The 14,004-nt window shown below is 38.7% G+C and overlaps 1 protein-coding gene across 1 annotated transcript; it reads left to right on the forward strand.

The window, feature by feature from the left end:
• The first annotated feature begins 499 nt into the window (after positions 1-499).
• slc25a31 (solute carrier family 25 member 31) lies at positions 500-13,701 on the forward strand. The gene is made up of 6 exons (XM_003221762.4): positions 500-833; positions 7,423-7,550; positions 9,764-9,881; positions 10,723-10,877; positions 11,863-11,988; positions 13,318-13,701. Exons 1-6 carry the CDS (start codon positions 617-619, stop codon positions 13,516-13,518), a joined length of 945 nt encoding a protein of 314 aa, XP_003221810.1. The 5' UTR covers positions 500-616; the 3' UTR covers positions 13,519-13,701.
• Positions 13,702-14,004: the final 303 nt, after the last annotated feature.

The raw sequence follows: 14,004 nt of genomic DNA on the forward strand, positions 1-14,004 counted from the left end.
ATAACTCAGTGCTATAGAATCCAGGGACTTGTAGTTTGGTGAGGCATCCACACCCTTGAGAAGAGGAAGCCTTGTAAAACTGAAAATCCCGGGATCCCATAGCCTTGGGGCATGGCAATTCAAGTGGTGAAAAACTGCATTAATTTTACAGTAGATGGCTGCATCCACTTTGTAGAATTGATACAGTTTGACACCACTTTAACTACCATGGCTTATGGGGGTTGCAGTTTGTCCTTGGAAAGAAAAAGAAAATAATAATAAAACATAATAAAACTTTATTTATAGTCCATCCTATCTCTCTGGAGGGAGACTCTGCTCTCCCCACCTTGGTTTCCTGGCTGCTCACTTGTAGGCCTTACAGAGCTGCAGCCTTTAGCAACCAGTCACTCCTTGCAATATCCACATCTGGGGGACCAGAATTTTCTTTGAATAGGGATGCTCTGATTGGACACTTCTAGGTCATGTGCCTTGAGAATGAATGTAACTTCTTCTGGGAGGGGGGAAGAATCCATGAGCTCAGTGGCAGTTAGGAGAGTTGCCTGCTGCTGGGTGATGCAGCTTGGGGGTGGAGGTTCTGCATCTACCAAAGCCTCTGTATCTCAACCCGGTTGGCACCATGCTGGCGGCAGAAGGGCAGCAGCTCTTTGATCCCATCTCTTTCGGGAAGGACCTCATGATTGGCGGGGTGGCGGCCGCGATCTCCAAAACAACAGTTGCACCCATTGAGCGGGTGAAGCTTCTCCTGCAGGTCCAGGCCTCGTCCAAACAGATCCGTGCTGACCAGCAATACAAAGGCATGATCGACTGCTTTGTGCGCATCCCCCGGGAGCAAGGTAGGTCTGAGAGCCATTGGAGTGTGTATGCATAGGCTTAAAGCAGGCATGGGCAAACTTTGGCTCTCCAGGGGTTTTGGACTTCAGCTCCCACAATTCCTAACAGCCTATTGGCTGTTAGGAATTGTGGGAGCTGAAGTCCAAAACACCTGGAGAGCCAAAGTTTGCCCATGCCTGGCTTAGAATATAAGCTGTTAAAAATCTCACCTGTACCATGAAAACAGAAGTTCTTAGAAAAGACATCTACACTGTAGAATTGTTGCAGTTTGGCACCACTTTAATTGCAACGGCTCAATGCTACGAGGTCCTGTGACATGTAGACCCCATCAACACTGACCAATTAATGCGGTTCAAAGTTAGCTTTGACAACTAACTCCCATAAAAGCAAAAGAAAGTCAGGAATGTGCATCAGTGTTCTGTAGTTTGTGCAATCACCATCTAGGCCTCAAACTGGCTCCAGGATTTCATATGTAACCATCTGTGCAGCAAAGCCACTTTCTTCTATACCGGTTTGAAACTGCATCAAAGGTCAGTGTAGATGGGGCCATAGTTTGGTGAGAAACCAGCACTCTTTGGCAGAGAACACTAATGACTTTGTAAAACTACATAATATACCAAATAACTTTACAGTAATTTATTATGGTACAGTAGAGTCTCACTTATCCAACGTAAACAGGCTGCCAGAACGATAAGCGAATATGTTGGATAATAAGGAGAGATTAAGGAAAAGCCTATTAAACATCAAATTAGGTTATGATTTTACAAATTATGCACCAGGACATCATGTTATACAACAAATTTTACAGAAAAAGTAGTTCAATACGCAGTAATGCTATGTAGTAATACTGTATTTACGAATTTAGCACCAAAATACCACGATGTATTGAAAACATTGACTACAAAAATGCATTGGATAATCCAGAATGTTGGATAAGCGAATGTTGGATAAGTGAGACTCTACTGTACCTCTGGAAATTTTCATGTTTTGGGAAACTTACAGAAAGTACCAAGCGCTTCATTATCAGGAAAGAAAAAATGCCAGTGAGCTATTTTTTGTTCCCTGTTCTTTATGGACACAAAGTTTGTGCTTGCTTTAGTTCCTTTTTGCCTTGGATCTTGTTATAACCTCCTTCTAATGTTGACCCCTCTTTTGCTATTCTAAACTCTGTTTAAAAGGGGGGAAGGATTGCAATGTTGTCTCTGATCACACCAAGCCTTTCTTTTGTTCCTTTTGATATACTCTTTGCTATAGAAACACTTAATGCTTCATCCCCCCAATATTTTTCAGTTCTTGTATTACATTCCTGCAGTGAGACATGTGCTTCTGTGGGCTCAAAATCACAATTTGTCCCTTTCTTAATCTTCGCTTATTCTTCTGTGCTGCCCTTCATACCTAGAATGATCTTTTGGAACTAATGGCTCAATTGAATCAAGACTGTCAGCCTCACCCATTAACTAGCATCTAATGTCTTTCCTTCCTTCCAAAATACATAGCTTCCACTTTTTCTCTACAGTCTTTTTCTAGAAATAACCTCCTCTGTGATCTAGCTTTAACTTAGTAAGGTGCTAATGCCCTGGATCGTTGTAGCCTTAACAAGTTACAACGCAATTATCAAATTTTCGCAAAAGAATGGTAATTTGACTAATAATAGGATTGGTGTTGTGTTGAATCTTGGATTCAGGTAAGAAAGAATTAGGAGTCACAAGAAGCTTCCTCGGTTCCTTTTTTCCTATAGCTCTATGAAAAATGTCGTTGTATTACTGGTCTGACATGAATCTTTTAACATTGTAAGGATTGTAAGATATTTGCTTGGCAACATACAGCCTCTCAATCTCAAAACATTTATGTTGGCCCCAAATTTATGGATAACAGTTCTGTACCTTCAGGAGGACACGCAATATGGATGGAAAGATGGTACAAGACCTTGCCATAAATCCAGGTACTAACTCTGTTGACACATCTGTTTGAGAAATGTCATCACAGAACCTATTCACATCACCCACAGTATTAGAGATAGTTTCAGTTGCTCAAGGATATATTGATATAAACACTAGGAATGGGAATACAGAAAACTCAGTTGACAGTGGGTTGAACAGAGATAATATTTTCCTGGGAACAACTTAGTATCATGAGGGCCCTATTAGCCAGTTTATTTCATTTCTGATTCCCAGTCAGGATTGCACTGCATTCTAGTACTCCCTCCTCCATTCATATTGCTATCCATTCATCTTGCTTTAGGAGACATCTTTCTCGCTGCCTTTGTCCCCACATGATCATAGTTGAAGTTGAAATAGTTGCTTCATCACTATACTCACAAGTTTTGCATTTGACTCCTTGGCCCTTCATGCCCTTGTGCCGACAGGACCACTGACCGAGAGGTCAGCGGTTCAAATCTGTGGTGAGTGAGTGAGCTCTGTCAACTCCAGCTCCCCATGCGAGGACATCTGTCGGGGGTGCTTTGAATGCGATTTCCTGCTTCTTGGCAGGGGGTTGGACTGGATGGCCCATGAGGTCTCTTCCAACTCTACTATTCTATGATTCTATGAGAAGCCTCCCACAAGGATGGCAAAACATCAAACATCCGGGCTTCCCCTGGGCAACATCCTTGAAGACAGCCAATTTTCTTACACTAGAAGTGACTTGCAGTTTCTCAAGTCGCTCCTGACACAGAAAAAAAAATTCCATACATCTGAGGATATAGACAGTCCACAAAAACCTATGACGCCAACTTTTTTCTCTCAGCTAGTCTCTAAGGTGCTACAAGATCCCTTTGCGTATCAGTATTCCAGCTATGTCTTTGAATTCGCAGCTCATGTTACTAAAGGTCTTAATACCCCCTCTGCTGGTTAAAAATATTAGATGTTTAAAAAAACAACAACTGTATAATATTAATTTACTGGTCCCTTGCTGTGTCTTTGATAGATACATAAGCTCTAGCACATGCTAACATCACAATCTGCTAACAGCACCCTGTTCCCTTATCCAGTCTCTGGCTCTTTAAAGTAACACCCATTATATGACTATGAACAACGTCATTGTCTCATTTTTATCATCCATTTGCTTCTCCAGAAATTATTTGGTAGTCTTCTTTTTAATCAGTCCTCACATCCACCAACATATCAGAGATAACAATACAGGACGTATGTGACCAAGCTACATCAAGTTGGGGAAAATTATTAAATTAGGAAAAACGCATGAGCTGGGAGAGAATACACTAGTTTAGTTCTGGAATGGGCAAGTCTCTATCCCTTCCTTTCCTCTCCATCCTCTTGAGTTTATTGTATACGAAGGGGAAAAGGAGAACAAGAGAGAAACTTGGACATTTTATGGTAGCTACAAAAGTGGGCCAACAGAAGGTTAACTAGGATCCTCCCTGCTAAACTGGAACAGGTAAAGGGCATGAAATATCTGTGAGTTATTGAAAAATAATATTGCAATATTTTAATCATATCTTTTTCTCCTTAAGCAGCTATAAAATGTTTAGCATTTCCACCTTTGAAAACTATACAATATTTCAGTCATGATGGCATTCAGAGGGGTTTTTTTAATTTGAGTCATGAATTCTCAAGAAAGAGGTGCCTATTTACACTGGAGTATGATGTTCCTTTTTGTAGTAATACTATATCTTATTTGATTATGTTTGGTAGCTTAAGCATATCAAGCCGATAAACCACTGAGTTGGAAGAAAACATCCGAGTCTGAGAGGGTGATGGGCATTTATTTATACCCTTTTCTCCTGAGTGGGGTTCACAAAAGGCTTACAGTACAAGTTGAGTATGTTGTCATGGGTTGCTGTGAGTTTTCTGGGCTGTATGGCCACGTTCCAGAAGCATTCTCTCCTGATGTTTTGCCCACATCTATGGCAGGCATCTTGGAGGTTTTGAAGTCTGTTGGAAACTAGTCAAATGGGGTTCATATATCTGTGGGTCCAGGGTGGGAGAAAGAACTCTTGTGTGTTTGAGGCAAGTGTGAATGTTTCAAATGTTTCACCTTGATTAGCATTGAATAGCCTTGCATCTATTCTGGCTACTAACTGCCTGGGGGAATCCTTTGTTGGGAGGTGTTAGCTGCAACATAGGTTGAGTATCCTTATCCACAATAATAATAATAAATAATAACTTTATTTTTATACCCCGCCCCATTTTCCCGAAGGGACTCGGGGCGGCTTACATGGGGCCTGGCCCGATAAAACAAACAAATAACAGTAACAAAGCAATAAAACAATTATCCCAGTAAAAAAAACATCAACATCAGTAAAAACAATCATTAAAATCAACAAGCAGGATACAGTGTTAAAAACAGGAGACTAATTCGTAGATCCCAGGCGAAATGCAGAGTGTTACGAAATGGGAAAAGGAAATTTCACAGTTGAATGGACAATAAAGTGCTGTATAAAATGGCAAGACAACAACAATGGGACTATTATGGAATGGACAGATAGATCAATCCAGCAACAACTAAACATCGAAGGCCTTTTGGAAGAGCCAGGTTTTTAAGCTCTTCCGGAAGGAGAGGAGGGTAGGGGCCTGCCTGATCTCTCTAGGTAGATGCTTTGGATCGGGGTTTTTTGGGGGGAGGGATTTTGAAATACTTGTACTTGCACATACATATATAACACTGGCCATCACACATTTTAGTACCTAAAATGTTAGTCCTGTTTCTGGGTATATTTGACTTGTTTATTCCACAAATGGCACCAGTTTTCCTCTATCAGATCTGTCTTTTGAGATGTAGAACATATGGCAACTACCAATCGCAGTCTGCTCACCTATAGTAAATAATGATAATCACATCTAAGAAACAAGGAACTGATGTGGTCTATCCAATGCAATTTTATGAATCATTGCCCCAAATAATTTCAGGATCAGACCTAAAAACCAAGACTCTAAGAAATGTGTGTTGGGGGGGGGGGGGAGGGTGTTTAATGAGATATCTTGAAGATGGAACCCAAATCTACCCCCAAAATTAATCTCTGTTTCATATAAACCTTACACACTATGATCTCATTAATTCTATGATCTCATTAATTCTTATAAGCCTGTGTCTTGTTCCAGAACTGGGTGTAGTCCCAGGCCTCACCAAGAGTTCTTTTTTTGGTGCCAAACAGTGATCTGTTACTGCTATAGCATAAACTTTATTGGTAAAAATGATGCCACAGATGGTACACAGCAGAGCAGCATCCTGATCTTTACAGTGATGGGATCCAATACTACTCAGAATCAATGACAAAATTCCCCGGTTCTCAATTTCTATATCTTTTCCTGGCCTAAACTGCACAAAGAATGCAAAAAAAAAAAAATCCAATAAGGCAGCCATGGGCAAACTTGGGACCTCCAGGCATTTTGAACTTCAACTCCCACATTTCCTAACAGCCGGTAGGCTGTTAGAAAATGTGGGAGTTGAAGTCCAAAACACCTGGAGGGCCCAAGTTTGCCCATGGCTGCAATAAGGTCATCAAGTTAACTCCCATTAACATTTGGCTATGATGCTAAGAACAACTCAAATTCATCTGCCTGGTGGAAGAGGGCCATCTTAAATAATCTGAATAGACAGAAAGGGACTTTCAAGGTGCTCCTGTTTTCTGCATGGATAATCTACAGTAATATTATTATATTTTACCAATTTGCTATGTTCAAATTAGTTTTCTTATTTATGACCCTAAGTTAAGGTGTAATGTTAAGTTACTATTGTATTGCAAAAAGAGAAGGTAAACAAAATGATAAATAAAAAATACCATCATTAAATCCAATACTCCCAAAGAGAAAATTCCACGATATGGTTTCCAAACTGGAAGTTTTGTCATTGTTGACCCAGTCATTTTCTCCTTCTCATGGTGCTACTCTGCTTGAAGTAATTTCTGATTTATGACAATCATGAGGCAGAAACAATCAGCGTTTTTTCAGCAAGATTTGTTCAGAAAGGATTTGCATTTGCTTTCTTCTAGGACTGAAGGGGTGTGACTTTTCCAGGGTCATTAAGGGCCCCTTCTACACTGCCATATAAAATCCAGATTATCTGCTTTGAACTGGATTATATGACAGTGTGGAATCACATAATCCAGTTCAAAGCAGATAATGTGTATTATCTGCTTTGATAATATGGATTATATGGCAGTGTAGGAGGGGCCTTGGTGGGATTTTCTTGGCTGAGCAGGGATTCGAACTCAGGTCATAGCTTTACACTCAAACCATTCACACTTACAAATAACCTGTTTTATCGCTGAAAAGATCCTGGGAAACTACGCAAAGCCAACCCAAAAATATTACCAATGGCCACATATAGAGATAAGCACTCCAAAGTATACTGTATATTCAAGAATGAATTTTACATTTTCTGAGCACCATTGCCATTTCTGTTATATTCAGGTATGAGATGTCCTGATGCAGTTGCCAGATTGATATCTGAAGCAATTCATAGTTCTAAAGGACACTGCTAATGAAAAAAATAAGGAAGCAATCTAAAGGGGAATGATTCTCTGTTTTAGCAGCTTGAAATAACTTGAATCACATGAAATAATAAAAGTATAGTCACGCAATGGAAAACATTTGTGATAATGCAAACTGTACATTGTTAAATCTGTCCATCTAGGATTTGCCAGTTTCTGGCGTGGCAATCTTGCCAATGTTATCCGATATTTCCCAACTCAGGCCCTAAACTTCGCTTTCAAGGACAAATACAAGCAGATTTTCATGTCTGGAGTGGATAAAGATAAACAAGTAAGTCTGGTTTAATATAAAATTTACTAAAAACAGATGTATATAGTTGTCTCAAAGCCTTTTGTTTCGTCCAGTCTTGCAGGAATGAATACTTTGGGGAGTTCTTTTGGATTATTCCAGACTCACACTTATGAAAGCTTATCAAAGAATATGGTGTCTTGAATTTTCTCCCATTGATGGAAGCATCTATTGAAGAGAGTTTCATATATGGAAAAAAGGGGAGCTGGCTTTCATTGATTTTCCTTCTCTGTACGGCCCTTTCTTTCTTCAAGTCTCAAACCTTAATACAATATATATTCTCTAACTTCTGACAGTTGTGTCTCCCAGGACCTCATCAGACTCAGTCTTCCTTGCGTCTTCTCTTCATTTTCAGGCGCTGGCAAAATGGAGTCCCACGGAGGCCATCCCTCTCTGCCCATGGGAATATGTGTTGCCAGCACCTGAAAACAGAGGCCCCTTCCACACAGCTGAATAAAATGCCACACTTTCTGCTTTGAACTGGAATATACATATAGCAGTGTGGACTCAGATAACCCAGGTCAAAGCAGATGTGGGATTTTCTGCCTTGATATTCTGGGTTATATGGCTGGGTTGAAGGGCCCTGAGAGAAGACACCATTTTCAGGAGTCGAAGCTACTGAATTCCTAATTGGAGAAAGCAAGGGAAGAACAACAAATGGCAATAGAGGACGTGGGATGGATGGTGATCAAAGAACACAGAGAAAGACAGTCGGGAACGAAGGAGGACAGTTCCCTCCACTTTCCCCCGCATCCCCGATATGATGAGGTCCTCAGTCTCCCATTCTGTTTTTAAGGTATAGGCTAAATTAAAATTTAAAATACTTCACTTTAAGATGCAAAGCTAATGAAGGATTGAGTTGAAATTAGACCATTTTAATTTTTTTTGGAATGTCCACCCAGTTTTTCTAGTCTGGTGACATCTGTCAAGAGAATAATCATAATCATATACTTTATTTATAACCCGCCCTATCTCCCTGAGGGGACTCAGGGTGGTTTCCAACAAAAGTAACAAACTGGCAAACATTAAAATGCCAAAAAACAAACAAATAACAAATCAATAGCATAATTCTTCTCAGTAATGAGAGCAACTCATATTAAGCATAATTTCTGTCTGATTAATAGATTGTGCTCAGCCTGTTTGTCCCATCACATGGGATGCATGGGTAAGCAGAACTAGTTTGGAAATGATCGCCTGTTTAATATTGCGGATGGTACTGATTGTTGCTTCCTCAGTAGCACCTTTTCAGTGTGTAAATGTGGTATTTGAGACTGATGTTGCAGCCAAATCAGATATTCATTTCTGCACTTGAAATTTCTCTAACCCGGATAGTCTTTCATATATTATTGGACTATACCTCCCATCATCCATAATCTGCATACCCAAGGATAGAGAAAAGTACCACCCCTCTCTAGCAGTCATATTGAAAAAATGCCTGTGTTTTAATCAGATTTTTCTGTACTTTCAAATCTCCAAACCCACCTCCCCGCCCAAAAGATTGTGCACAATAAATCAATGGAAAAAATGCAAAAATATCTCTAAAAATTTTAAAAATGAATATGAATTGATAGAGAAAAGTACCTACCCCTTCTCTAACAATCATATTGAAATATGCCTATGTTTTAATCAGATTTTCTGTACTTTCATGTCACCAAATCCACCTTCCCACCCCAAAAAATTGTGCACAATAAATCAATGGAAAAATGCAAAAAATCTGGAAATTTTAAAATGAATATAAATGGTTAATACCAAAAGATGGAATTTTCTCCAAAATACAAAGCAAAAATATCTCTCAGTTTGAAATTTAAGCTTAACTAATCATATCTGAGAATAAAATTTGGGTTGAGAATACAGTTTAATGAGAGAATACCATGCACCTTTGTAGGTATTTGTTTTACACGCAATCCAATTGGCTTCATGAGAATCAACAGAAATGACAATAACGGTTTTCAATAAAATATAATTGAAAAATCAAATTTTTATCCTTGAATGATCTGAATGTTGCCTACAGGATTTTGAAAGTTATTTACTTATATTTACATTTGATCATTTAGGGAATTTAGAAAACTCAGTGAATTTCAAACGTGCACTATGTTCCTCCTTTTTTATCTTTTTTTTTTTGGATATTTATTAGAAAGGTTTGGAAAGTGATGTTGAACTCTGTTTTTGAATTAACCACAGTGTTTTCATTTCAGTTTGGACGGTGGTTCATTTCAAATCTGGCTTCTGGTGGAGCAGCTGGGGCAACATCATTGTGTGTAGTGTATCCATTAGATTTTGCACGAACTCGGTTAGGTGCTGACATAGGAAAAGGTGAGGACATTGACGTAATACTATTTTCCAAATATGTCCAGGCTTACAGTTAGTTGGTTAGTGGGAGGGTGGTTGTGTGTGCTTCCTCTGCTACTAGTTTTCACATTTGGAAAAGGCAAAGCATTTTGGCATTGACTTTTAGAGAAGACAAGTAGAATCATAGACAACTACTGAATTCTTGCAGGGTGTCACAAGGCAGTTCTACATAGACACTTTTATCAGCCCCAGGATACTTCTTTCCACAAGCCTCCAGGCCGCTGCAGACGCCAGGACAAAAGAGCCCTTACCATCTCCCTCCTGTTTCTTTCGTAGCAGAAGACATTGTTTATCACTTGGAGTCATGGTTTGCATTGCATTCACTCCCTGCTTCACTGTAGATGTGTGCCCAGTCATAACATAGGAACCATAGAATAAGACTTTGATAGTCTCTCCAAAATTGTCTTTCCCATTCTAGTCAACCACCTGTATCTTGAGCCCCATCTACACTGCCATATACAATCCAGATTATTTGCTTTGAACCAGATTATATGGCAATGTAGACTAATATAATCCAGTTCAAAGCAGATAACCTGGATTTTATATGGCAGTGTAGATGGGGCATAGGAAACCCACAGTATAGCTCTTTTGCCTCTACACCTCCCAAACATGTAATATAGTTCTCCAACCATAGCACAGTTCTCTAAATCTGCAGGTTCCACATAATAGCCACTGGTATACTTGAGTGGCTGACAATTGGAACTACCTCGTCCTGTTAGCTGTTTTTCTTTTTTTCTTAAACTGTCACAAATATCAATTTTCTCATTCTTCTGCAGACACTTAATTTCTCACCCTTTCCTTCTAGGTCTATCAGAGCGACAATTTACAGGCCTTGCTGATTGTATTGGTAAAATTGCAAAAAAGGATGGAATTACTGGCCTGTACCAAGGATTTAGTGTTTCAGTACAAGGAATCATTGTGTATCGAGCATCCTATTTTGGATGTTATGACACCATAAAAGTAAGTTGCCTGATCAATTTCACATGTCGCTTTAACAATGTATTTATAGTATTTAACATTTCTTAAAACAATCCTGTTATTGATGTCATTAATTCTGCACTATAGACCAACAATTGGCATCCTGGCATTAAACTCAATTGATTCTTATTTATAGTGACGACAGTGATGATACCGACGTTATATGTGATAGATTAGTCCTTACTTTGATATTACACCACCTGTCACCACTGGCCAGTGTTTGACGCATTGTCATTGGTAAACCAGACATCCCTGTTCCTATTAAGCTTCTCTTTAGATTCCTAAATAGCCAGCCATTTCATGCCTGTGGAGGAGGTGACCTGTGAGAAAGGGTTGCTCTATAACTCTGTTACTTCCACTAACTTCAAAAAGAATAATTTTCAAAGCTATGGTTAGAGAAGTATGCTTCTCTATGATTGAAGGTGATATGTCAAGCTTCAAACAAATTAATTGGAGCCCTTGGTGGCACAGTGGATTAAACCCTTGTCCTGGCAGGACTGATGATTTGAAGGTTGGATTGCTGACCTGAAGGTTGATGGTTCGAATCCCTTCCAGGGAGAGCACAGATGAGCTCCCTCTGTCAGCTCCAGCTCCCTATGTGGGGGCATGAGAGAAGCCTCCCACAGGATGGTAAAACAACAAACATCCGGGCATCCCCTGGGCAACGTCCTTGCAGACAGCCAATTTTCTCACACCAGAATCGACTTGCAGTTTCTCAAGTTGCTCCTGACACAAAAAGAAAAAAAAATTATTAAGATATTTAAACAAAACAAAACTTTGAGTCATACGCTTTGAGTCTATTTAGTATACTTGCCAAGTCTGAGGTCCCTAGAATTACTGTTCTGGGACCTAACATAATTCTGTTACTTTACATAATTTTTTGGCTCCTTCAAAATGGAGAAAGCCTTTAAATTTCACTGGGAATGTGAAATTATTCATTGTTCTCATTCCTGTTTTCCTTTCTTAGGGAATGCTGCCAAATCCAAAAGAAACACCATTCATTCTCGCTTTTGCCATTGCTCAAGCTGTGACTGTATTTTCTGGGATCTTATCATATCCCTTTGACACTGTGAGAAGACGCATGATGATGCAGGTAAACAACATACTTAGCAAGCATGGGATTTAGTATTCATTGCCATTATTCTTTCTTGATGCTGTTTATACTATCAAAGTTGTCTCCTTCTCCTGTGCTTTTCCCCAAAACAAATGAATCACATTGTTGTTATAGCAGATACAGAACACCTCATCTAAAAAAAAGATGGGGGACCCCCGGGTTTAGAAACATTAGTGAGTGTCCTATATTGAAAATATTAAAATTAGAATCATTCATATGAAAAACTTTTTATTCTGTCTCATAGATAAATGGCAGATAGATAGATAGATAGATAGATAGATAGATAGATAGATAGATAGATAGATAGATAGATAGATGCTTTATGATTCTATCTACTGTTGTTTATGGCATTTTTTAGGTTTCCTGGCAGTGGTTTGATAGAAAAAGTAGAACAGGTGGTTAAGTGCTGCTGTACATATTTTTAATATTTTACTAACCTTCCCTTTACAAATATTGACCAGGAGGTATGTTTATTTGAGTTTTTTAAGTGTTTAGAAAAATCACAAAACTTTCTCAGTATTTTATTTACTGAAACTGGAATTTGACTTGCGACATTTGAGTGTGACACAAAGCCTGAGAAAGCCACACTCTCAATTTTTGCAAAATCTAGATTTCCCCAGTTTTATACGTGTTCGTATTGAAAACTGTTGGTGTGAAAATTAGCAAAAACTTGCTGAAGAACAATGTTCTGAAAACATTCAGCAGACATTGTCCAAGAACAGCTTGCTTCAAAAATGCCCAGAGGAAAGAAGTGACCTCATTTAACTCTGAAGCTTAAAAGAAGCATCACAAGAAGATCATGGGTTTGCTAAATTTAGCTGCAGAGGGCTAAGTAGAGAAGCTACTCATTAAGGTTCTTATAGTAAAAGAGGCAAAATTATTGATAGGTATTTCTAGCTTTATTAAATTATTTATTGATTGATTTATTGAATTGATAGGTATTTCTAGATTTATTTTATTGAAACTCTATTGCACAGGCTCCTACCCTCCGAGTTCCAGTATTTATTACTGTGCAGGCTATTGGTTGTTTGATGATGTTGTTTTAAATTGTATTGAGTTGTGTTTTTAATCTATGTCTGATTGGGCTTGTCCCCATGTAACCGTCCCAAGCCCCTTTGGGGGAGATGGAGGGGGATACAAAAATAAAGTTATTATTATTATTATTATTATTATTATTATTATTATTATTATTATTATTATTATTATTATTTGCCTTACACTACATAATAAATGCCATGTATTGTATTATCAGTGTTTTTGAGCCATCCCAGTGTATCTACATTTTGTTTTTTGTTTTTTTGCACACAGAGTGGTGAGGCTGAACGGCAGTACAAAGGAACTATCGACTGCTTTGTCAAGATCTATGGCCAGGAAGGAATAAATGCTTTCTTTCGAGGAGCCTTCTCAAATGTTCTTCGTGGGACAGGAGGTGCCCTGGTATTAGTCCTGTATGACAAAATAAAAGAGTTTCTTAATATTGATCCCTCTTTAGGCAGAGGGTCTGATTAGAACCACCAATATACCTGTATTTCACCCAGAGATAGAATTCTTGCTCTTCTGAATACAGTACTATTCATTATTAGACCATAGGTGATGGGAATAGTTAGGGTTTTTGCATGGATCTGTTCATTCTGTATGTAGTCTAAATGATTTATTTCCTTTCATTAAAAGTTGTGTTCACTTGTTTTATAATTTGTTTGTTTGTTGTTTCTATATGCCAGGTTTTCCTATTCCAGAATTTTCCATTTGTCATTTCTTTTTATTACCAAATCAAAATCAATATCGTTGTTATTTCATGCCATAGGCAAGACCACTAAGACTATTACATTACATTTGTCAAAAAGCAAGGATGGCAATTCCCTTTGTAAAAGAGAAAAGGGGCCTAACCGGGCAAGATAAATATGGCAACCCATTGTCTCACTGATGAAATGTTTGGTTGTGAATATAGCTGTGCTGCAGAATAGTAATAATATGGAATTGCCTGATACCTCAATT

The sequence above is a fragment of the Anolis carolinensis genome, chromosome 5 (assembly GCF_035594765.1).
Source record: "Anolis carolinensis isolate JA03-04 chromosome 5, rAnoCar3.1.pri, whole genome shotgun sequence".
Lineage (NCBI taxonomy): Eukaryota > Metazoa > Chordata > Lepidosauria > Squamata > Dactyloidae > Anolis > Anolis carolinensis.

Bases quoted from the DNA above. Each gene is read 5' to 3' on its own strand.
- slc25a31 (XM_003221762.4), top strand. From the start codon at position 617: ATGCTGGCGGCAGAAGGGCAGCAGCTCTTTGATCCCATCTCTTTCGGG. The intron at 7,551-9,763 runs GTAAGTCTGGTT...TTTTCATTTCAG, and splicing joins GAGTGGATAAAGATAAACAA to TTTGGACGGTGGTTCATTTC. The intron at 11,989-13,317 runs GTAAACAACATA...TTTTGCACACAG, and splicing joins GAAGACGCATGATGATGCAG to AGTGGTGAGGCTGAACGGCA.